The sequence below is a fragment of the Ovis canadensis genome, chromosome 3 (assembly GCF_042477335.2).
Source record: "Ovis canadensis isolate MfBH-ARS-UI-01 breed Bighorn chromosome 3, ARS-UI_OviCan_v2, whole genome shotgun sequence".
NCBI lineage: Eukaryota > Metazoa > Chordata > Mammalia > Artiodactyla > Bovidae > Ovis > Ovis canadensis.
Genome location: NC_091247.1, coordinates 105,004,394 through 105,030,002, shown reverse-complemented (window position 1 = coordinate 105,030,002; position 25,609 = coordinate 105,004,394). Strand labels below are relative to the sequence as shown.

Below are 25,609 nucleotides of genomic sequence, written 5' to 3'. Positions count from 1 at the left end.
CACCAGATTTAAGTCTAACGCTTTTGGCACTAACAGAATTCCAGCCTTTAATCTTGGAAACCACATATGCCCATGGTTATAGATCAAGGCAGAAAGTGATCATGCCTCACAGAACTACTGATCTCCCTGCTTGTACTGAGTGGAGACTACAGCGATGTGTGAAATTCTGTTCGTCTTTCTGTTATTAAAACTGTCTTTGAAAGTGTTGCTTAGGGACTTCCCTGGTGGTCCAGTGATTAAGACGTCACCTTTTTATGCAGGAAGTTGGGGTTCCATCCCTGGAGGGGGCCTAAGATCCCACATGCCTTGAGGCCAAACATCAAACAGAAGCAATATTGCAACCAGTTCTATGAAGACTTAGAAAAAAGATCCATATCAAAAAAACCTTTAATAAATTTAAAAAAAAGAAAGTGTTGGTTAACCAAAGGAGTCTTTGCACACCCTCAGAAATAACTGCTATCTCCCCTAAAGATAACCTACGCTCCCTAGAAGTTAACAAATCTAATTGGCTGTCTTCCTTAAGGACATGTTTGCCCTGGTGACAGTTTTTAAATTGACATCCCTGTTTTGTGAAAGGCAAAATCCTGGGGAAGTCTGCTAAGCCATGAGTTCACGGGCACCTTCTTGCCACTTCCATGGAGCACTCATAAAATCTGTGACTCAGACAGACTCCTTTTTTTCAAACTAGGTGAGTCCTGGTCTCATTTAATTTACAGACAGGATCATGACTCAGGTGGCAAAACTGAGCAGGGCTTCCTGGGCATATATCTGGAGAAAAACGTGATCCAAAAGGATGCCTGCCTCCCAGTGCTCATTGCAGCATTGTTTACAACAGCTAAGACGTGGACAACCTAAATGTTCATGGACAGAAGAGTGGATAAAGGCGATGTGGTGGATGTATACAGTGGATTACTCAGCTGCTGCTGCTGCTGCCAAGTCGCTTCAGTTGTGTCCGACTCTGTGTGACCCCACAGACGGCAACTCACCAGGCTCCCCCGTCCCTGGGATTCTCCAGGCAAGAACACTGGCGTGGGTTGCCATTTCCTTCTCTAATGCATGAAAGTGAAAAACAAAAGTGAAGTCGCTCAGTCATGTCTACTCTTCGAGACCCCATGGACTGCAGCCCACCAGGCTCCTCCGTCCATAGGATTTTCCAGGCAAGAGCATTGGAGTAGGTTGCCACTGCTTTAGCCATTAAGAAGAATGAAATAATGTCATTTGCAGCAACATGGGTGGATGGACCTAGAGACTGTCATACTGAGTGAAGTAAGTCAGACAGAGAGGGAGAAATATTATATGGCACCCCTTACCTGTAGAATCTAAAAAGAAATGATACAAATCAACTTATAAAACAGAAAGAGACTCAGACTAACAGAACAAACGTCACTGGAGGAAAAGATGGGGGGAAGGGATAGTTAGGGAGTTTGGGATAGACATGTACACATTGCTATAATTAAAATGCAACTGCTTGATGTTATGCGGCAACCTGGATGGGAGGGGAGTTTGGAGGAGAATGGATACATGTATATGGATGGCTGAGTCCCTTTGCTGTCCACTTGAAACTGTCACAACATGGTTAATCAGCTATAACCCAATACAAAATAAAAAGTTTAAAAACAAAAAACTGAGCAGGGCTCAGAGCTGAGGACTGAAGCCTGCTGACTCCAGCCATGAACCAACCAATGGCCGCCAAGGTCATGGGTATGTATGTCTCAAGGGCATCTGCTGACCTCCTTTGCCCCCCTCACCTGCCCAGAAGGCCGTACAGTGTCCTTTGCTGAATGTCCCCAGGGCATCAGAAAGTCAGGGCACTGCCTGGGTGAGGTCTGGCTGCCATCATGCTGCCGCTTTGCAGCCTCAGAGCAGCTGGACTCACATCATGTGAGGGCGAAAGCCACGGATGAAGCGGAACCACGGCAGTGCTGTGCTTTGAGTAAATGTTCAAGTTGGAGGTTTTGATAACCTAAGGCGATAAATCCAACACAAGCTTTCGAAGATTAGCAGTGCTAGGGCGTGGGGGATGGTAAACTGGAGACAGAAGAAAGTTCTAGAGAAGGCAACAGTCTAAGGCCAGAACCAGCCAAACAGGAGTTATGGGCTGATCTGTGTCCCCTGAGACTTAATATGCTGAACGCTTAGCTCCCAGCACCTCTGAGTGTGCCTGTATTTTGGAGATGGAGCCTCTGACGAGGTAATTAGGCAGAAAAGAGGTCATTAGGGTGGGCCCTGATCTCATATGACTGGTGCCCTTAATAAGAAGAGGAGGGACTTCCCTGGCAGTCCAGTGGTTAAGAATCTACCTGGCATTGCAGAAGATGCAGGTTCCCCAGGTCGGGGAACTAAGATCCCACATGCAGCACAGTGTGGACAAAAAAACTTAAAAAGAAAAAAAATATCCACCCAGGAGGGAAAATTTAATAATGAAAAATTGGGACTTGAATTTTACGTGTTTTTTTTAGTTCCACCTTTCTAGGCATTCATCTTTGCTGTATTTTACCCAAGTATACAGATCCATGGCGGGCTAGAAATTTAAAAGCTTCATGCACTTTTCAAAGACCTTGGAAAGTTTGGTGCTCAAGGGTTACCCAGCCACTCTCCCCCCATCATTAGCAGAACCTTAAGTCTGACATGAGGACCCACAATGTATCACTGCCAATCGCTAACAGGGCCACCAAAGCCGACTCTTCAGGGTCTGAGAAGCCTGGCTTCTGAGCCATCAAGTTGGGTGGCTGAAGGCACATGCCCACGGCTCAGCAAAGACGCCTGTCAAACCCTGCTGACCTTGCCTCTGGTATCCAAAACCCTCACTGGAGGACGCTGGCACTCCCCGTTCAACAGTGCCTGGCCACACAGTGCCCTCTTTTCCCTGGACACTCTGGTAAGTTCCAGAGGATCACTGCCACTGGCTCCTTCTTCTCACACTGGCAGTGAGTCCTAATAAAGCCCTGGCTCTGCTGGGCTGGTTTGAGACTCCTTGTCTCATGTAAATTTACATCCTCTCAGACTTACCACTCCATTTGGATGCATCTCCCCCTAGACTCTTCCTGAAACTGGTAAACTGAAGTTGGGGTGTATTGCAGTCATCATATATCTTTCCCCATTGCTACCTCATCTTTATGGTCACTTTCAAAAGCATCTTCTAAAATGTATTTATTTATGCGGCCACACTGCATGGCATGTGGGATGTTAGTTCCCCAACCAGGGATCAAACCCATGGCCCTCGCCTTGGAAGCGTGGAGTCATAGCCACTGGCCCACCACGGAAGTCCCTTCATGATCATTTTTGATGATGATGTCACCAACATTTCCTGTTAAGCGACCCTTAGAATTTGGGGCAGTTTAGAATAATGGAAAAGGCAGGGGCTGTGGAGTCTAGATAGCCTGTGCCACACTGCAGCTGTGTGGCCCTGGGCAAATGACTTGACCTCTCTGAGGCTCAGTTCCCATACTGATAAAAGAGGATAACAAGACCCCCACCTCAGTGAGTTTGGGGATGATCACACACAACAATCACAACAGTGGCACACACACGGCAAACACGCTACCAATATCAAGCGTTACTGAAAATCGCTATCAGCCACTCATACAGGAAAATGGAGGTGACTTTCAGCTTCTCACTTGGAAATGCTAAATGCACTTCAGGCGTTTATTTGCATAGCCATTTTCCATGTTTTAGATGTGCTCCTTAAAGCAGGATCCCAGACAGGGGATGACCGAGTTACAAGGTAAAGGGCGTCTGGAAGGCTCATCACATGCTGACAACATGCACCCTGGGCAGAATACAGCTGCCACCGCCACCGCCAAGCCACCTCAGTCCTGTCTTCGCGACCCCATGGACTGCAGCCCACCAGGCTCCCCCGTCCCTGGGATTCTCCAGGCAAGAACACTGGAGTGGGTTGCCATTTCCTTCTCCAGTGCATGAAAGTGAAAAGGGAAAGTGAAGTCGCTCAGTCGCAGCTCAGGACCCTCATTCCACTGTAACACTGCCAGCCAATACACATCTCTATTTGCAAACGTGAGAAAATGAGGGACTTCTCTGGTGGCCCAGGGGTCAGGAGCTTGCCTCCCACTGCAGGGGCTGAGGGTTCGATCCCTGATCAGGGAACTAAGACCCACAGGCGACTAAGCCCACGTGCTACAGCTAGAGAGAAACCCATGTGTCCCAACCAAGACGGGACTCAGTCAGATAAATGCACAGCTTTTTAAAAAAGAAAACGAAAACAACATCCCATCCCCCCATGTGTCCCAACCAAGATGGGACTCAGCCAGATAAATACACAGCTTTTTTAAAAAGAAAATGAAAAAACATTCCATCCCCCTACTTCTCACTGAGGCTTCTTACCCACGTGCCCCGTCTGTCCCTCGTCGGAGATCCTCAACAGGAGCTCCAGGTGGGAACTGCTGATACCTGGTGCCACCACCTTGACCAGCCGCCTCCACCGGGCCTCCTTCACCACAAACTCTGTGCCCACCTTGACTTTCAGGATGTTGAAAGCTTCTGTCATTTTGTGACGCTTCAGGTATGCCAGTGTGTGGATCTCATTCTTGAAAAAAAAAACCAGAAGTGTGTGCATTTTTTTTAAGAGGAAGATTCAAGGAAGCCTCATTTCTTGGCCTTAAACATTTCACAGTAATGGAAGAGTTGAGATGAGTGGGTCCTGGGGACCACGTGTATCCTTTCTGGATGAGCAGGAGATACCCATGTGTAAAGGTCTCACCATGCCTAACAAAGACTCCTAATATCCCCTCTCCTGGGTTTACAACAATAGCAACCCAGGAACTCATGCCACAGGAGGCATCGCAGAGAGAAGTCACTGATGAGTCTGTTAAATCACAAGGTACAAAATCCCTTCCCCGCTCCAGAGATGGGTAACCACCCAGCGTCTGAAGAAACACAACTCCGCTAACCACGTGCAAGTGAACAAACCCATGAAGGACAATCAGAACACCGAGAAACAAGGTAGCAGGAGGCGGACAGGCCTACACTCCGCTCTGCCCAGGAGGCAGATGCCCAGAAACGAAGGAGATGAGGCGTGCTGCTGAGAGGGAGGGAGCCACCGGGAGGGAGCCACCGGGAGGGAGAAGCCAGATCTGCCATTAAGTCAATGAAGACACAGAGGAGGGGTGGGGGGGGAAAGCAGCGGAGTGAAATGAGGCTAGAAGTGGCCTGGAAGGAAGGGGTCCAGGGCTGCCATGAAGCCTGACTGTACACAGAGAATCTTCCAGAAGAGGAGAACCCCACTTCATGTTATAATGGGCCATGTGACGCCCATCCCTACTGCCCCCTGTAAGCTGATAACATAGCTAGACCAGAAATTCTCTTTTTCAAATTGAGCAGAGTTGATTTACAATGTCGAGTTCGTTTCAGGTGTACAGCAAAGCGATTCAATTATATATAGATAGATAGGGAAGACAGATAGGGCTTCCCAGGCAGCACTAGTGGTAAAGAATCCGCCTGCTAATACAGGAGACAAGAGATGCAGCTTTGATCCCTGGGTCTGGAAGATCCCCTGAAGGAGGGCATGGGAAGCCACTCCAGTATTCCTGACTGGCGAATCCCCATGAACAGAGGAGCCGGGGGGCTACAATGCATGGGGTCACAGAGTTAATCTGAAGCAACTCAGCACACACAGTTGCATATATGTATACACACACATACACACACACACACACACACGGCTCAAATCATGAACTCTTTATTGCGAAACTCAGACTTAAATTGAACAAAGTAGGGAAAACCACTAGACCATTCAGGTATGACCTAAATCCAATCCCCTATGACTATACAGTGGAAGTGACAAGCAGATTCAAGGGATTAGATCTGACTGACAGAGTGCATGAAGAACCATGGACGGAGGTTTATGACGTTGTACAGGAGGCAGTGATCAAGACCACCCCCAAGAAAAGGAAATGCAAAAAAGGCAAAATGGCTGTCTGAGGAGGCCTTACAAACAACTATAAAAAGAAGAGAAGCAAAAGGCAAAGGAGAAAAGGAAATATATACCCATCTGAATGCAGAGTTCCAAAGAATAGCAAGAGGAGATAAGAAGCCTTCCTCAGTGATCAATGCAAAGAAATAGAGGAAAAACAATAGAATGGGAAAGACTAGAGATCTCTTCAAGAAAATTAGAGATACCAAGGGAACATTTCATGCAAAGATGAGCTCGATAAATGACAGAAATGGTATGGACCTAACAGAAACAGAAGATATTCAGAAGAAGTGGCAAGAATACACAGGAGAACTATACAAAAGAGATCTTCATGACCAAGATAATCATGATGGTGTGAACACTAACCTAGAGCCAGACATCCTGGAATGTGAAGTCAAGTGGGCCTTAGGAAGCATCACTATGAACAAAGCTAGTGGAGGTGATGGAATTCCCATTGAGCTGTTTCAAATCCTAAAAGATGGTGCTATGGAAGTGCTGCACTCAATACACCAGGAAATTTGGAAAATTCAGCAGTGGCCACAGGACTGGAAAAGGTCAGTTTTCATTCCAATCCCAAAGAAAGGCAATGCCAAAGAACTCTCACAGAATTGCACTCATCTCACACACTAGCAAAGTAATGCTCAAAATTCTCCAAGCCAGGCTTCAGCAATACATGAACCATGAACTTCCAGATGTTCAAGCTGGTTTTAGAAAAGGCAGAGGAACCAGAGATCAAATTGCCAACATCCGCTGGATCATGGAAAAAGCAAGAGAGTTCCAGGAAAACATCTATTTCTGCTTTATTGACTATGCCAAAGCCTTTGACTGTGTGGATCACAATAAACTGTGGAAAATTCTGAAAGAGATGGGAATACCAGACCACCTGACCTGCCTCCTGAGAAACCTGTATGCAGGTCAGGAAGCAACAGTTAGAACTGGACACGTCCAAATAGGAAAAGGAGTACGTCAAGGCTGTATATTGTCACCCTGCTTATTTAACTTACATGCAGAGTACATCACAAGAAACGCTGGGCTGGATGAAGCACAAGCTGGAATCAAGACTGCCAGGAGAAATATCAATAACCTCAGATATGCAGATGACAGCCCCCTTATGGCAGAAAGCAAAGAAGAACTTAAGAGCCTCTTGATGAAAGTGAAAGAAGAGAGTGAAAAAGCTGGCTTAAAACTCAACATTCAAAAAACGAAGATCATGGCATCTGGTCCCATCACTTCATGGCAAATAGATGTGGAAACAAGGGAAACAGTGTCAGACTTTATTTTGGGGGGCTCCAGAATCACTGCAGATGGTGACTGCAGCTGTGAAGTTAAAAGACACTTACTCCTTGGAAGGAAAGTTATGACCAACCTAGACAGCATATTGAAAAGCAGAGACATTACTTTGTCAACAAAGGTCCATTTAGTCAAAGCTGTGATTTTTCCAGTGGTCATGTATGGATGTGAGAGTTGAAGCTGAGCATGGAAGAATTGATGCTTTTGAACTGTGGTGTTGGAGAAGACTCTTGAGAATTCCTTGGACTGCAAGGAGATCCAACCAGTGCATCCTAAAGGAAATCAGTCCTGGGTGTTCATTGGAAGGACTGATGCTGAAGCTGAAACTCCAATACTTTGGCCACCTGATGCAAAGAGCTGACTCATTTGAAAAGACCCTGATTCTGGGAAGGATTGAGAGCAGGAGGAGAAGGGGACAACAGAGGATGAGATGGTTGGATGGCATCACCAACTCAATGGACATGAGTTTGAGGAAGCTCTGGGAGTCGGTGATGGACGGGGAGGCCTGGCATGCTGCAGTCCATGGGGTCGCAAAGAGTCAGACACGACTGAGCAAGTGAACTGAACTGAACTGAACTGAATAGACCCCTCCCTGCTTTTCCCCTTTAGTAATCACAAGTCTGTTTTCTATACCTGTGAGTCTATTTCTTTTCTGTAAATGAGTTAATTGGCATAATATTTCAGATTCCACGTATCTGTGACATCATATGATGCTTGTCTTCCTCTTTCTGGCTTACTTCGCTTAGTAGGACCGTCTCGAGCTCCCCCCGTGTTGCTGCGAATGGCTCCCCCCATCCTCTTTACGCCCTGCTGTAAATATGCACCACTTTTTGTTCATCCGCTCACCTGCTGATGGACACCTAGCTCGCTTCCATGACTTGGCTGTCGTGAACAGTGCCGCAGTGAACCTGGTAGTACAGCTACCTCTTTGAATCAGTTTTTCCTGAATATACATCCAGGAGGGGGATTGCTGGATCATAAGGTAACTCTATTTTTAGTTTTTTAAGGAACCTCCGCACTGTTTTCCATAGTGGCTATGCCCGTTTACACTCCCATCAGCATGTAGGAGGGTTCCCTTTTCTCCACACCCTCTCTCAGTTCAGTTCAGTCGCTCGGTCGTGTCCGACTCTTTGCGACCCCCTGAATCGCAGCACGCCAGGCCTCCCTGTCCATCACCACCTCCTGGAGTTCACTCAGACTCATGTCCATCGAGTCCGTGATGCCATCCAGCCATCTCATCCTCAGTCGTCCCCGTCTCCTCGTGCCCCCAATCCCTCCCAGCATCAGGGTCTTTTCCAAACACCCTCTTTAGCATTTATTATTTAAAGACCTTAAATTCTTAATGGGTGCAGCTATGTCTTCATCAGCTTTGGCTCCTTCATACTTCGTATGAAGTAAGTCAGACAGAAAAGGACAAATATCATATGATATTGCTTATATGGGAAATCTAAAAAAAATAGTAAAAATGAGCTTATTTAGGAAACAGAAATAGAGTCACAGATATGGAAGACAGGCATGGTTACCAGGGAGGAAGGCCAGGGAGGGATGAATGGGAAGACGGCGATTAACATATGCCCACTACTATATACAGCTGGACCTCCCCGGCGGCCCAGACGGAAAAGCGTCTGTCTACAATGCGGGAGACCCAGGTTCGATCCCTGGGGCGGGAAGATCCCATGGAGAAGGAAATGGCAACCCACTCCAGTACTGTTGCCTGGAAAATCCCATGGACAGAGGAGCCTGGTAGGCTACAGACCATGGGGTCGCAAAGAGTCGGACACGACTGAGCAACTTCACTTTCACTTTTCACTGCTGCTGCTGCTGCTGCTAAGTCGCTTCAGTCGTGTCCGACTCTGTGCGACCCCAGAGACAGCAGCCCACCAGGCTCCCCCATCCTTGGGATTCTCCAGGCAAGAACACTGGAGTGGGGTGCCATTTCCTGCTCCAGTGAGTGAAAGTGAGGAGTGAACTACTATATATAAAACAGATAATGAAATAGACCCACTGTATAGCACAGGAACGCTGCTCAGCACTCTGTAACGGCCTGTATGGGGAAAAGAATCTAAAACAGAGTGGATATCTGTATATGCACAACTGGATCACTTTGCTGTACACCTGAAACTAAGGCAACATTGTAAATCAACTAAAAATCTAAAAATAAAAACACTAAAATAAAGATTTTATCTTAATACTCAATAAAAATTTAAAACTAAGTCCATAAAAACACTAAAATAAAGAAGAAAAGATTTCAAGGAGCCACGGACAATCAGATGCATTAAGAGTGAGGGACAAGGAACCTCCCTGGTGGTCGGGTGGTTAAGACTCTGCACTTCCATTATAGGGTTCAATCCCTGGTCGGGAACCAGGATCTCACATGCCAAGTGGCCCAGTCAAAAAGAGACCAAAAAAAGAGTAAGGAGCAAATCTGGGATCTGCCCTGAAGCTGGGACACACCGTCAGAGCCACACCAGACTGACAAAGAGCCACCTGGCCCAGCAGAGTTCAGCAAGGCAAGTGAATCTTCAGATTCATCAAAGCAAAAGGAAAATGAGCACATTCAAATTAGCAAGTGCACAGGCTAGCCTCCCTGCTCCCACCCCAGCCAGGTGCCAGACCCCCACTGGCCCCCCAGCTCAGGCGTCCTACCTTCAAGCGCTTCCTGTGGCCTCCCTGCTCCCCCGCTGTCCCCCCAGCTCAGGCGTCTTACCTTAGCGCTTCCTGCGGCCTCCCTGCTCCCGCCCCAGCCAGGTGCCTGGCCCCCGCTGGCCCCCCAGCTCAGGCGTCTTACCTTCAAGTGCTTCCTGTAGTTGTTGTAGACAACAGCCAGGAAGACGGACATGAAGATGTAGGTGTTGATGATGATGTAGGCGATGAAGTACAGAGAATACCACCAGTTGAGCTCGTAGGCAGGCATCCTAGAAGGAAATAACCATCTGTCATGGTTTTCCGTGCCCTAGGTCCACAGTGCATAGAAGGCTGACCATAGGTGACATCCCACATGGACAGTCCACGTGCATGGGGCGAGGAAAACCTTGTCTCAGTCTGTCTCCCCCAGATAGTGCAATGGGGCCTCAAAGCCATCACCATGCTTCATGCTAAATGGCTCACTCCAGACCTGCCTTCTGAAGTTCTTAGTGCCTTAGAGAGGTGCCAACTTCCAGAGCAGGCAAGATCTGGGAGATGCCCCCATCCCACTCCCTCCCCTCCCAATGAGAAAATCCAAGCCCAGAAAGGAGATCCACTTGCCCAGAATTATAGAAAGAATCTGAACTGTGACCTGGGTTTACACTCAAGGCTTTTCAGGGACACTAGAATGCCTTGCCAGGATGCGGGGAAGGCAGATAGTTTTCTATCCACATTCGGACTATAAGAATGAAAGAAGTACCCTTGATAATGGCACTGGGCCCTTCCCTGGAAGTACAATGGATAGGAATCCACCTGGCAATGCAGGGCACACGGGTGCGATCCCTGGCCCAGGAAGATTCCATATGCCACAGCGCAACTAAATCTGTGGAGGACAACAACCGAGGCCGTGTGCTGCGACTGCTGAAGCCGGGAGCCTAGAGCCAGCGCTCCGCAACAGGAGGAATCACCACGATGAGAAGCCCACGTCCCACAGTGAAGAGCAGACCCCACTCACCACAACCAGAGAAAGCCCCAGTGCAGCAACCAAGACCCAGCATAACCGAAAAGAAACAAAAAGTAATTTTAAAAAATGACAGCGCCGGGACAAAAGGCATCGATCAGGATGCATGCTCACACCCCCGTTCATGGAAACTGGGTTTTGTACAGCAGGGGACACTGAGGGAGTCCGCCAAGGGAAAGAGCCAAGAAAAAACAGGAGGGCCAGGAGCTTCACCTCGCTCACTTTTTGCTAGAGACATGCCTCGGAGTGAGCAGGAACCCAGGACAAGTTGACACAACGGTCCTAAGCACAACTAGACAACAGGAAGCCTGCCCTTCCCCCACAGCGGACATTCGCAGTTAGAGCTCCAGCCACACTCTAGGACCCAGGAGTCATCTACTCAGGGGGCACTGTTGAATAATCTTACATCCACAAATAAGGCAAATCTCTAATACACAGGATATTAGGGGGGAAAAAAAAGCCTGATGTTTTTCTCCTAAATAATGTCCACATGTGTGGAGAATTGGCACTGGGGGAGAGGACAGCTCCTAATCTTTACATTTCTTTCCTGTTTCATTTAGCCAGAAAACCACATCAATGCTTAGGAGAAAAGCTGTGCTTCCTTTACGAAAATGGCTTAGGTGTTTCAACTCAAGACTCAAAGAACATTCCAGAGCAGAGTTGAGTTCAAACACTTAAGTGATGTCTCCAGAGATGTCTCTTGTTGCTTTTGGTTTTTTTAAAAAGGTCATCTAAATCTAGTTTTAATTTAGCCTATTTATTTTCTTTTTGGCCATGTTGTTCAGCATGCAGGATCTTAGCTCCCCAACCAGGGATCAAACCAGCACCCCCTGCAAGGGAAGCTCAGAGTCTTAGCCACTGGACTGCAGGGGAAGTCCCTCATAAAATTTTTGAAGAGTGCCAAGTGTTGGCACTAGCCTACCCTCTCTATTTAAATCTAAATTTACATAGGGACTTCCCCTGAGGGTGAGGGAGCCCTGGTGGGAGAACTAAGACCCTGCATGCCACATGGTGTGGCCAAAAAAAAAATACTGTATAAAAATTTTACAACAAATATGAATAAACAGAAAATCGCCATTTTTTTTCTCCTACAGTGGCTTTTAAGAAAGTGGATTCTGTTATATAACAGATGTCAGCGGATATGAACTGGTGACTCACGTACATGACATCCGGGCTGTTTGCAGTGGTGACCAGCACATAGAGCTCAAACGCTATGTCCAGGATGTTGGTGAAGTACGGCGACCCTTCCACCGTTCTGAGATCCCTAAAGAGGAATCAGTGACACAGAGTGAAAAAAAGCCCACAGACAGAAATGAAGCTGTGGTTTCCGACACCCTTTTCCCCTTGCTGGAGCCCTCCTGCAGGGTCTGAACGGGGAAGACAGCCACTGCCGACCGATTCTGGCACCGGCAGGCTGAACACACACATGGGAGAGATCTCCGGCAGAAAGCTCCGGAGTAGCCTGCTCACCTGTCCCCGAAAAGCTTCAAGGCCATGAGGGAGAAAATCATCATACTGAAGAGGAACAGGAGGAACACGTAGAGGATGTCGGGCAGCGTGTTCCGGATGCTTCGGAAAGCCCTTCGGATCTGTGAAGACAAAACTTCGTTTCATTTACACACAATCAGCGAATTTCCTGCTAAAACAAAACCCCACTCGCTTAGCAGATGCAGACTGGGATATGTTGTTGTTTTAGTCGCTAAGTCGTATCCGACTCTTTTGCAACCCCATGGACAGTAGCCCACCAGGCTCCCCTGTTCAAGGGATTTCCCAGGCAAGAATATTGGAGTGGGTTGCCATTTCCTTTTCCAGGGGATATTCCCAAACCAGGGATCTACCCCACGTCTCCTGCATTGGCAGGGGGATTCTTTACCACTGAGCCTCCAGGGAAGCCAAACTGGTGTGCGGAGAATGGATAAACAAGGCCCTACTGTGTATAGGGAACTATACTCAGTATCCCGTGATAGCTGCGCTCACACCCTACCCACGGTGGAAAAGAACATGAAAAAGAATGTACATATAAATGTGTAACTGAGTCACTTTATTGTACAGCAACAATTAACACAACTCTATAATTCAAGTACACTTCAGTTAAAAAAAAAAAAAAAAAACCACCCTCTTGTGTATCCTAAATCATATCCTTACCTGACGACTTTCAGGGAAGTTAATGAGGAAGACTGGCCTCAAGGCCCTTGACCATCGAACTCCTCGGATGTTAACAGCTTCCAGGGACGCATAGATGACCAGATCAATCAAGGTCAGCTGTGACAGACATGGGGTGGAGATGTCAGTACTGCGAGAGGACTGAGGAAGTGCCATACAGATGCATGTTCACTGACCCAGGAGGAAGGTCACAATGTATCACAGGAAAAGAACCCCATTCATAAACAGCATAATCCAGTTTCATAGCAGAACATTAACAGCAGCTGTCATCTGGGAGTTCACCATGGGCCATGGCCTCTGAGAGTTCACCATGTGCCATGACCTCTAGTGAGCTTTGCACAGACTATTCCACGCCCCCTGCAGAGGGTACCACTCCTGGATGGAAATGTTTGACATACAGACAGGGAGCTCATGAGGCCCCACTCACACAGCCAGCAAGAGGGGCAGGCCTGGGACTGGCCCCCAGAAGGCTTGGTAACAGAGCCTCGCCAGTTACCAGCACTACCACGTGTCCACACCATGTGGTACTTTCCTTCAGTTCCACATATGAGGCAGGTTTTCTAGCCCAGTTCCCAGGTGGCACCCGTGGTAAAGAACCTGCCTGCCAAGGCAGGAGATGCAAGAGACGCACGTTCAATCCCTGGGTTGGGAAGATCCCCTGGAGTAGGAAATGGCAACCCGCTCCAGTAACTTTGCCTGGAGAATCAGTCTACTGGTCTACAGTCCAGGGGGTCACAAAGAATTGGACAAGATGGAGCATGCACACACACAACAGGATAAAAATATCCGGATTACAGAAAATTCTTATCAATCCTTATTAAGGTGATCCTGAGGATGGACAAAGGAAGAAGGTCCCGGAGCAGTTTAGAAAAATATAAGTTAAAGAAGAATAATCTACCATCATCAGAAATGTTAGATCAGTCCCTTTGGAGGCAAGGCAACGAGGACTGAGAAAGCTCAATCACAGTGGGAGAGAAAATACAGACTCAGAAAGAGGCTGGTGCTAGCCGCTGCATGGAGCACCACCTGGAGGGAGTCAGAGGGGTTATTCCAGGGCAGCAGGGATGGACAGACAGCTCACCAAGGGTCACGGTATCTGGGGAGGCTTCCTGGAGGAAGCACTCCCTGATGCAATCTTTCGTTGTTGTTGTTGATTAATTTTTAAATTTTTGGCTGCACAGGTCTTTGCTGCTGTGCTCAGGCTTTCGCTAGTTGCAGCGAGCAAGGGCTACTCTCTAACCATGGTGCAGGGGCTTCTCACTGCAGCGGCTTCTCTAGCTACAGAGTCCAGGCTCTAGGGCGTGCAGGCTTCAGCAGTTGCAGCATGTGGATTTAGTTGCCCCACCTTATATAGAATCTTCTCAGACCAGTGATCGAACCTGGGTCCCCTGCACTGGCAGGCAGATTCTTAACCACTGGACCATCAGGGAAGTCCCCTTTGATGTAATCTTAAAGCAAATAAAAGCTTTAAAAGCACACAACTCTGAGAAGTCAAGAGCCGTGGCAGGCAGACACAGCAAAGGGATGCTCAGGAAGCAGGGATTCCTGGCAGTGGGGGCAGAGGGGAGCAGGAAGTGACAAGACCTCAGACTGAGGGCAGGTGAATTTGAGGATCAGGCTAAAAAGATAAGTCTTATTCCCAGAGCCTGGGGAGCCCAGAAAGTATTTCAAATAAGGGTGATGGAGGTGAAGGACTGAGACCCTTTGGGCTATAAATGCAGGACAGACCTGGATGGGGCACCCTGCACCCTCACCCGGTTCACTCCATACACCTCTGAGGAGTGCCTCTTCCACGCAAGGCATTGTCCCAGCTCTAGAGAGAGAAAGCGCTCAGAGCTCTCCGGAGGAAACCCGGATGAGACTGGGGCTGAGGGTGTGCGGGGCGGGGCTCTGAGGAGGTGGCGTGGCAGGGATGGCCGTGCAGGTCTAGGAGGGGAGGACCTCCGGCGGGAGGGACACACAGCCTCCGACATGGACTTTGGCTTTTCTCTGGTGGGATTCTGGACGCTCTAGAGAAGAGAGCACGGCGACCAGGTCGGACTTGGGCTTGAAAAGTGCTCACGCGTCCATCACAGCCACGGCTCCGTGCTGGAAGTCTTAGGAGATGAGGACGGACTTCCGACCCTGTCCCAGGAGGGGGTCATGCAGCAAACACGGCCGTGAAAGATGTACATGCGCTTCCAATTCTTCCCTTTTTTTTAAGTTTCCCCATCCATCTCATCCTCCACCTTCCTGTGTCAGGCGATACCATGTTATGGACTGAACTGAAGATGTCGTCATAAGTCCCATCTCAGACCTAGGGTTCTTGTACAGTAAGACACTCATATATGAATATTATACACAGTACTTTACTATATAGTACTTTACTTTACAGTATTTTACTATTATGGGGCTTCCCTGGTGGCTCAGAGGTAAAGAATCTGCCTGCAATGCAGGAGATGCAGGTTCGATCCCTGGGTTGGGAAGCTCCCCTGGAGAAGGGAATGGCTACCCACTCCAGTATTCTTGCCTGGAGAATTCCATGGACAGAGGAGCCTGGCGGGCTATAGATCATGGGGTCAAAAAAGAGTCAGACGCAACTTAGTGACTAAGCAACAGCAACAGCTTTACTGTTGTAAAGGTTTATAATACTTTTCACATAAAATACATTTTAGATAAAACAAACACAAAAAATTTAAAAAAACATTTTTAATCTTAGAGTACAGTACCTTGAAAAGTACAGTAGTATCAGTTACATCACTGCTGCCTTTACGATTGCTCATGGACCTCTTGGAATTGAACTAAAGATACGTACAGAGGTACTCTATACAGTCCTGTACAGAAAAGTACACAAAAGCACACCGACTTGTAGAAGACACACGCACATGACAATATACACACCAGACACGTGAACGACTCACACGACCGGGCATGTGAACACAGGTCACATCTTTGAAAGTTTGCAAGTTGCAGGTTCGTATGCAGGGGACTTACTGTGTTCATTTTTTAATAATAGGAAGTGAAGATACTTCTAAAAAAAAAAAAATGAGACCAGAGAGACAACTCTGTGTATTTCAGGAGTTCAGCAGATGTATGAAGGAACTCAAAACAAATTGAGAAAGGGTGAGAAAAGAGAGTGGACACTCTAGGTTGAGGCAGGCTGGCTGCTGTGCTGAGATGCTAATTATAAAGTGCCCTCAGCTATTCACCGCCCAGGACCACTCCCATCACAGCAGCATTTCAGAATACATCACCCTGCCTCACTTGGCATAACCCCTTAGCTGGTGTCCTTCCAGATCATTCTATGACGCTCTATTACTCTTTCTTCTTTTCCTTTAACAAAGATGAGTTCCAACTATACTGTAACCTGCTCTTTTGACCTAATAAACAAGAAGCAGTCTCTCCTTGATCATAGACACATAAGTGTATATAAGGCCATTTTAACAGATGTGCATGTACCATATTTTATTTATCTCCTATTGTCAGGAAAAGAAGAGAAGTGAAAGGCAAAGGAGAAAAGGAAAGATACATCCATCTGAATGAAGAGTTCCAAATACTAGCAAGGAGAGATAAGAAAGCCTTCCTCAGTGATCAGTGCAAAAAAATAAAGTAAAACAATAGAATGGGAAAGACTAGAGATCTCTTCAAGAAATTTAGAGATACCAAGGGAACATTTCATGCAAAGATGGGCTCCATAAAGGACAGAAACTGTATGGATGGACCTAACAGAAGCAGAAGATATTAAGAAGAGGTGGCAGAATACACAGAAGAACTGTACAAAAAAGATCCTAATGACCCAGATAACCATGACAGTGTGCTCACTCACCTAGAGCCAGACTGAACTGCAAAGTCAAGTGGGCCTTAGGAAGCATCACTCCGAACAAAGCTAGGGGAGGTGATGGAATTCCAGTTGAGCTATTTCAAATCCTAAAAGATGATGCTGTGAAAGTTCTGCACTCAATTTGTCAGCAAATTTGGAAGACTCAGCAGTGGCCATAGGACTGGAAAAGGTCAGTTTTCATTCCACTCCCAAAGAAAGGCAATGCCAAAGAATGCTTAAACTACCGCACACTTGCATTCATCTCACGTGCGATCAAAGTAATGCTGAAAATTCTCCAAGCCAGGCTCCAACAGAACATGAATCGGGAACTTCCAGATGTTCAAGGTGGATTTAGAAAAGGCAGAGGAACCAGAGATCAAATTGCCAACATCTGTTGGCTCATTGAAAAAGCAAGAGAGTTCCAGAAAAACACCTACTTCTGCTTCACACCAGACCACCTTACCTGCCTTCTGAAAAATCTGTATGCAGGTCAAGAAGCAACAGTTAGAACCAATGGACTGGTTCCAAATTGGGAAAGGAGTATGTCGAGGCTGTATACGGTAACCCTGCTTATTTAACTTATATGCAGAGTACATCCGGAGAAGGCAAAAGCAGCCCACTCCAGTGCTCTTGCCTGGAAAATCCCATGGACGGAGGAGCCTGGTGGGCTTCAGTCCATGGGGTCGCTAGGAGCTGGATACGACTGAGCGACTTCACTTTCACTTTTCACTTTCATGCATTGGAGAAGGAAATGGCAACCCACTCCAGTATTCTTGCCTGGAGAATCCCAGGGATCAGGGAGCCTGGTGGGCTGCCGTCTATGGGGTCGCACACAGTCGGACATGATTTAAGCGATTTAGCAGCAGCAGCGGAGTACATCATGAGAAACACTGGGCTCGATGAAGCACAAGTTGGAACCAAGACTGCAGGGAGAAATACCAATCACCTCAGATATGCAGATGACAACACCCTTATGGCAGAAAGTGAAGAGGAACTCAAAAGCCTCTTGATGAAAGTGAAAGAGGAGAGTGAAAAAGCTGGCTTAAAGCTCAACATTCAGAAAACGAAGATCATGGCCTCTGGTCCCATCACTTCATGGCAAATAGATGGGGAAACAATGGAAATAGTGTCAGACTTTATTTTGGGGGGCTCCAAAATCACTGCAGATGGTGACTGCAGCCATGAAATTAAAAGACACTTGCTCCTGGGAAGAAAAGCTATTACAAACCTAGACAGCATATTAAAAAGCAGAAACATTACTTCACCAACAAAAGTCCATCAAGTCCAAGCTATGGTCTTCCCAGTAGTCATGTATGGACCATAAACAAAGATGAGCGCCAAAGAATTGGTGCCTTTGAACTGTGGTGTTGGAGAAGATTCTTGAGAGTCCCTTGCACTGCAAGGAGATCCAACCACTTAATCTTAAAGGAAATCAACCCTGAATATTCAATGGAAGGACTGATACTGAAGCTCCAATACTTTGGCCACCTGATGCAAAGAACTGACTCATTTGAAAAGACCTTGATGCTGGGAAAGATTGAAGGCAGGAAGAGAAGGGGACAACAGAGGATGAGATGGCTGGATGGCATCACTGACTCGATGGACATGAGTTTGAGCAAGCTCCAAGAGTTGGTGATGGACAGGGAGGCCTGGCGTGCTGCAGCCCATGGGGTCAAAAAGAATTGGACACAATTGACTGAATAGAACTGAACTGATTGTCAGGAAATCCAGTTGTTTCCAATTTTTCAATACTAAGAACAGCTCAGCCATGACCAATCTTGTGGATAAATCTTTGAACACATCCTTCTTCCCTAAAGATCAACTCCCAGGAATGGAAATATGGGAGCAAGCACTTGCACACAAAAGGCTTTTCCAAAGGAATTGCTAACCAGCCTTCCAGAAGAAACAACTGTTTCTTCCCTAGAGTAAGGGATGACAAAGTTGAAGGGATGAAAGGACTGAACTGTTTTCAACCTTGCTATGATTGCTTTACAGGCAAACGCATGGCCTTTTATTGTTGCTTTCATGTATAGTTACTTTATGGGGGGGGGGGTTATAAAGAGTGGCCGGAGAAGGTGATGGCACCCCACTCCAGTCCTCTTGCCTGGAAAATCCTGTGGACGGAGGAGCCTGGTAGGCTGCAGTCCATGGGGTCGCAAAGAGTCGGACACGACTGAAGTGACTTAGCAGCAGCCGCATAAAGAGTGGCTTTATTTCTTTTCCAGGAAAAGGGGGAACACAGTAGGCTAGCCTCTCAAGATCCATGCCCTCCCATATATATTTCTTAATTAGTCAAGTTAAACATATTTTTCATATTTGCTAGTATTTACTTCCTCTTTTAGGAGATGCCATCACCAATTTTCAGCACATACTTTTCATAGACAAGTTGAACATTTTTATTAAAAAAAAATCAAAACATCTATTTGGTCTTTATGCTACACTGAACTATGAAAAAGCTAAGAAACTGGCAATTAATACATTAATCTTCCAATCTCAATGACTGGGCAGCATTCATACAGATATACTACGTATAGGTATATATAATACAGGTACTATGTTCCTGAGCTTAAGTATGAACACACAGCAGGGAACAAAATAATCATGTTCATACGTGTAAATGCAATTCAAGGAAAAAGGAATGGAAGGATATATGCCAGAGTTGGAACTAGCACTCTGTCCTGAGGCTGCCCTGCAGCACAGTTTTTAAAACTGTAGTTTCTGTTTCTTTTCCCTTTAATTTGGAAGTGCCCTTGAAACAGTAAAACACTCCCACCATCACTTTTTGCCCAGTGTGCGCTTCCCTTGTGGTTTCTGGCAGTTGTGCCGCTGGGGCTTGCTCTCCCAGCATCTGTGATTTTCCTGAACCCACTCAAACCTACCGAATCTTTTCATACTTTCTGCCTTTGACCACAGCCTCGAAGGCTCTGTAACGAGCACTCACCACTATGGTTACCATGACACAGATGTTTTTTGTATCCTTCCAGAAGACCTTCTGAGGAGTGACTTTCGCAAAGTGAACCAGTCTCCCGAAGAAGGCAGTCAGACAGAGCACTTCTGCTATCGAGGTAACCTGTGGCAAAAAAAAACAAGAGCTATGGCTTCATGCTCTCTTACTCCCTGACACCGCCCTGTGAGACTTAGCAATGTCCCTCAGTTTTGCTTGGGCTTCCCTGGTGGCTCAGATGGTAAAGAATCTGCCTGCAATGCGGGAGACGCAGGTTCCATCCCTGGGTCAGGAAGGCCCCCTGGAGGAGGCAATGGCAACCCACTCCAGTGCTCTTGCCTGAAGAATTCCATGGACAAGGAACCTGGAGGGTACAGCTCATGGGGTCACAAAGAGTTGGACACAACTGAGCAACTAACACTTAGCTTAACATTGCTGAAAGTTACAGCGAAATTCTTACTGGTTGGAATGTTTTCTTTCTCTTAAAACGGAACATGCCTCTCAACCACGAATCCCATGACCCAACTGACAGGGTTTCCTGGAAGGGGTGGGGTGCGGTGGGTAAATCAGCATGCAGAGGACCCCCAGAGGGCATTTCCTCAGAAAAGCTGGGGTCAGGGATTGGCAGAAATGGGCATCTGCTATGCTCTCAAATTCCCCGTGTTCATACTCAGAACAGACACCTAGAAGTTCAGTGTCTCCAATAACAATGCTCCAGAGATGTGTTTTGAAATGCCGGACCATTCCTTAGATCGCTGCCCTCCCGCCCTGCTGCCCGGATTTCGCTGGATGCTACCAGACCCACCTCGATGTCCTGACCATCTCCTCCTTGAGCTACGGGTATCAATTCCAAACTCCCACAGGCAGCTAGCTTTGCAGTCTGTGAGTGCAACTCATATTAATACTTGGCCTGCGGTTGCCAGGAGACAGTAAATCCTCCCTAACAGAAGTACTCTCCACCAGTGGGGAGAGAAGAGCTCCGTGAGGGTGGAGGGAATGAACCTCTCAAGGGAAGGAGGAAGGGGCTGGCTCTGGGCCCCAAAAGCAGCAGGTGGCACAATTTCTCCACCCCTGACCCCAGCCCTCATGAGCCCTGGGCTCAGATATGGGCTGCAGCCCCTTCAAACTGTCCAGCTCTCAGCCTGTTCATATCTTTGAGGGGCTATAGAGACTTACTGTCAAGACCAGGCTTACAAAAGGGCCGGGGGCATTCCAGGACACCCTGGCTCAAGATGAGATTTTCTTGGTAATGCTGTTGCTGTTGTTCAGCCACTAAGTTGTGACCCCACAGACTGTAGCATGCCAGGCTTCCCTGTCCTTCACTATCTCCAGAGTTTGCTCTAGCTCCTGTCCATTGAATCAGTGATGCCATCCAGCCATCTCATCCTCTGTCGTCCCCTCCTCCCCACCCATCTCCCATAATTTGACTTTAGAGACGTGAAGTGCAAACACTGGCTGATCAGATAGCCAAGCCCAAGCTGTGTGTGAGCAATAATCAACAGCAGGGTGGGGACACAGAAGAGACGCAAGGGGCTGAGAAGAGATCCACGGGAGCGCACCTCGTCCAGTGTCGGGCGGCGAGGGCGGGGACCAGCTCTGTTCAGGTCTGTGAACGCACAGCTCTGCTTCTTCAGGTTTGGTGTTTGTTTTGACAGACACTGGGCTAAAAGTTTTCTGCCCAGAGACGTCATTAATGTGACATCCTCATCAAATGGATGCCACCAACATTGGAAGCACCCACGGAAGACTGCCAACTTTGATGGCACCCAACAAACCTCCCTTTTCTACCTCCCTGTGCAGGGTCCTCCCCTGTTGACTCAGGGCTTGGGCATGTGATGGGCTCTGGGCACCTGGGCATTGGTAAATATGGTGTGAGTGGAGGTTGATGGTGCTTGCATGTTAGGATGCAGCTCCTTCTTAGACCCCCATCCACAGGGAGAAGCCTGAGCCATGGGGAGAGGCCGAGAGAGAGCAGAGCAGAGAGCAGGGGCTCTCTGTGAGCCCCCAGCTGCCCGCCAGACCCACTACCCCAGCCAAGAGAAAAATCTGCCCAGTTGAGCCAGTCACCCGCAGACTCATGGGAGGCAGGAAAACCTTGTTCTTTAAGGCAAGGGTCAAATGAACTTTATCTGTCAAAGGACCAGACAGTAAATATTTTAGGCTTTGCAAGTCATACAGTCTCTGTCACAGGTACACTGAGAGGCGAGAGCAGTGTGAGTTGGGAATTAATGTGAGCAGGTCATCAATTTATTACTTGGAACCCATCTGCAATAGCTGGGTAATCTGATGCTTTACTTCAAAGCACCTATAAATAATAACTTATGACTATGAAAAAAGCTGGAGTGTGGCAAGTACAAGACACATATTACACTGTATGGTCACAGTGTCTACTCAACATTAAATAAACATGCCCTCAAACATCACTTGTCTGTCCAACATGCCCTTGTATGCAGAGAGGACCCAAAACCGCCACTTTGCTTCCAACGTTTACTGAGGAAAAGCATCAGCTGGGGAAATAGAATTCTTCCAACCCCTTCCCCCGGAAAGAAAAATGAAACCAAATTCATACATACTGAAAATCTGAGGGGAAAAATGCGACTGAATTCATCTGTGACAAAGTCTGATTAGCCATTCTGTGCTGAGAGCTTACCAAGAAAGGGAGCGGGAACACGGCTGGTTCCTCAAAGAGGGCAAGCGCAAGGTCGACCCAAATGAAGAAGTAGGTGGCTGCCCGCATCGTCCAGTGGTTATAGAAGTGGTAAAGTCTGGAGCAGAGAACAGAGGAAGTTACAAGCGAGGAGCAGGAGTTAAACAGCTACCCCAAGCCCCATTCGAAGAGGAGGAATGGGAGGTGAGCTGCAAAGGCCAGGCTCTGACCACTCTTTCAATCCTAGGAAGCGAGGGGTAGCGTTTGACTAAGCGCGCACTACAAAATGTTCACAGCGAAAAAACTCACCAGCTCTCAAAGTGCAGTCTCTTAACAGTCTCAAGCTAGGATGAATACCCTCCTGGTGGGGTGTTGGTGACCCCCGACCCTGAGATGTACTTTTGGAGGGCTGACACAGAGCAAACCTTCAGTCAGGGTGACCTGTTATTAATATTACATGGTGAAGGAGCCTAACTGATTTATAATATATATCAGCCCATCTCGGCATGGTGGACCCAGAGAGATCCTGCGGTCGCACGGCTCTCTTCCTGTAGGGGGTATCCCCCAAACCTGCCAGACAGCATCCAGGTATGAGGCATCCGCTGCTGCCTTTGGAGGTACTGACACCTCAGTCCTGATGGTAAGATTTTTTTTTTTTCTTATTCTGAGCTGAATCTTTGGTTTTAGTTCAACCTTTAGGGGCTTAGGGAGAAAACGCTGAATTGTCATGAAAAGAACATATGAGTCCCGCCAAAAGGCAATCGAAAGTAAAAGAACACGTCTTCTTTTCACGTGGGAAGCTCCAAGAGGACAACCTGGTGAAAAAGACGCCGCGTTTCCCGCTCGGACGTCTCCCCGCTCGGACGTCTCCCTGTCCCGGTGGCACCCGCTTATCTGGCCTTGGCACGTGCGCTGAGTGCCGCCCTAGCGCGAGGCACCGCGCTCCTAAAACGTGGAAGAGCACCAGCCCTGGGGTTTGCCCGACGCCACGCGCCAGACCCCAAACATTGCTCCAAGTATTAGTCGATTCAGTGACTTTAGTTTGGGCTCAACTTCAAGAACACGAAGTGCTGAAGGGCAGGCGCCTCTAGGTTTCACACTGTTTCAAGCGCTGCCAGTCGGACACTTGGATTACCTGATGGCTTGAGCGGATGTCTCAAACGGGACGTTTCTGTTGTACTGGGCGTCCGAGACGTAGGCAGCGGCCAGGAGGAGCTCCCGGTCCTCAGTGGGAGAGAGAGCGGAGAGCAAGTCAGGGCCAGAAGGGACACCGGCGTTTCTGTTCGGAAGCACTGAGCGCGAAAGGAAAGCCCTCTTTTCGCCCGCGGCCCGGTGCCGCCCCCCGCCCCGCAGGGAGGAGCCAGTATTAACGCTGCCGCATGGTCGCCTCCAGGTGCTTTCTGGGCAGCGAGAAGCCTGCTTAGCTTTCGGGAATTCAAATACAGGCTCTCAGAGGAAGAGATGAAAGCCACCTGGGTAACACCGCAGATTCTTTACTGTCTGAGCCACCAGGGAAGCCGCATAGATCTATTAATAAGTGCTTAAATGGTATATTTCTACATTCATATTGGGCTTCCCAGGTGGCCCTAGTAATAAAGAACCCGCCTGCCAGTGCAGGAGACCTAAGAGATGAAGGTTCAGTCCCTGGGAAGATCCCCTGGAGCAGAGCATGGCAACCCACTCCAGTATTCTTGCCTGGAGAATCCCACGGACTGAGGAGTCTGGCGGGCTGCGGAATATGGGTTCACAAAGAGCTGGACATGACTGAGCATCTGAGCACATTCATACACCAAGCCTCAAACTATAGACTTTAAACAAGTATGGTTTGGTGCATATTAATTATAGTTCAATGAAGTTGTTAAAAATTGCCCTCCCCCCAACAACAACAACAACAACAACAACAAAACATTTGGATTAAAACTTGATGTGGAACAATAATCTCACAGGTGAATTAACTGCTATAAGAATATAACATCTACTGATTCACATGCATTCTCAGGGGTCTTAAAGACAGGTCATTAAAGCCTAAGAAACATCATATAAATGTGTTAAACAATTACTACATATTTTCCTTCATGCAGTTAAAAAATATTTTAGAAGAAAACCTAATATCAATTATTGTTCTGCGGAATATCTTGAACCTTTAGGAACACTAGAGTTCCCCAGGGCATGCTTAGACAGCTATAATATTTTAGTTATAAAATAGCTGGCATCAACAAAAGTTGATTTTTTTTTAATAAACACATTAAATTTAAGAAAATTCCATTAAGCTCCCCAAAGATCACACTGGGACAGCAAATAATTCTGATACCGAAGTTTTTTTAAAGAAAATATTTAATGCCTCTTTAAGGCATTAGTTAGTTAGTTAGTTCTGGAGAAGGCAATGGCACCCCACTCCAGTACTCTTGCCTGGAGAATCCCATGGAGGGAGGAGCCTGGTAGGCTGCAGTCCATGGGGTTGCAAAGAGTTGGACACGACTGAGCGACTTCACTTCACTTCACTTTAGTTAGTTCAGTCGCTCAGTCGTGTCCAACTCTTTGCGAACCCATGAATCGCAGCACGCTAGGCCTTCCTGTCCATCACCAACTCCCAGACTCACTCAGACTCACGTCCATCGAGTCCGTGATGCCATCCAGCCATCTCATCCTCTGTCGTCCCCTTCTCCTCCTGCCCCCAATCCCTCCCAGCATCAGGATCTTTTCCAATGAGTCAACTCTTCGCATGAGGTGGCCAAAGTATTAGTTTTCAGCCTCAGCATCAGTCCTTCCAAAGAATACCCAGGACTGATCTCCTTTAGGATGGACTGGTTGGACCTCCTTGCAGTCCAAGGGACTCTCAAGAGTCTTCTCCAACATCACAGTTCAAAAGCATCAATTATTCGGTGATCAGCTTTCTTCACAGTCCAACTCTCACATCCATACGTGTTCAGTTCAGTCGCTCAGTCGTGTCCGACTCTCTGCGACCCCATGAATCGCAGCACGCCAGGCCTCTCTGTCCATCACCAACCCCCGGAGTTCACTCAGACTCACATCCATCGAGTCCGTGATGCCATCCAGCCATCTCATCCTCGGTCATCCCCATCTCCTCCTGCCCACAATCCCTCCCAGCATGAGTCTTTTCCAGTGAGTCAACTCTTCACATGAGGTGGCCAAAGTACTGGAGTTTCAGCTTTAGCATCAGTCCTTCCAAA

General features: G+C 47.6%; 1 protein-coding gene across 1 annotated transcript in view; it reads right to left on the bottom strand.

Moving 5' to 3' along the window:
- LOC138437169 (two pore channel protein 2-like) overlaps nt 1–25,609 on the bottom strand; it is a 60,908-nt gene that overhangs the window by 22,950 nt on the left and 12,349 nt on the right. Inside the window, exons 3-10 of the mRNA XM_069583968.1 lie at nt 23,554–23,642; nt 22,422–22,536; nt 19,769–19,897; nt 13,011–13,127; nt 12,336–12,454; nt 12,028–12,129; nt 10,008–10,134; nt 4,342–4,543 (exon numbers count right to left, since the gene is read on the bottom strand). Of these exons, the coding sequence (XP_069440069.1) occupies nt 4,342–4,543; nt 10,008–10,134; nt 12,028–12,129; nt 12,336–12,454; nt 13,011–13,127; nt 19,769–19,897; nt 22,422–22,536; nt 23,554–23,642 (1,000 nt within the window). The remainder of the gene's footprint in view (nt 1–4,341; nt 4,544–10,007; nt 10,135–12,027; nt 12,130–12,335; nt 12,455–13,010; nt 13,128–19,768; nt 19,898–22,421; nt 22,537–23,553; nt 23,643–25,609) is intronic.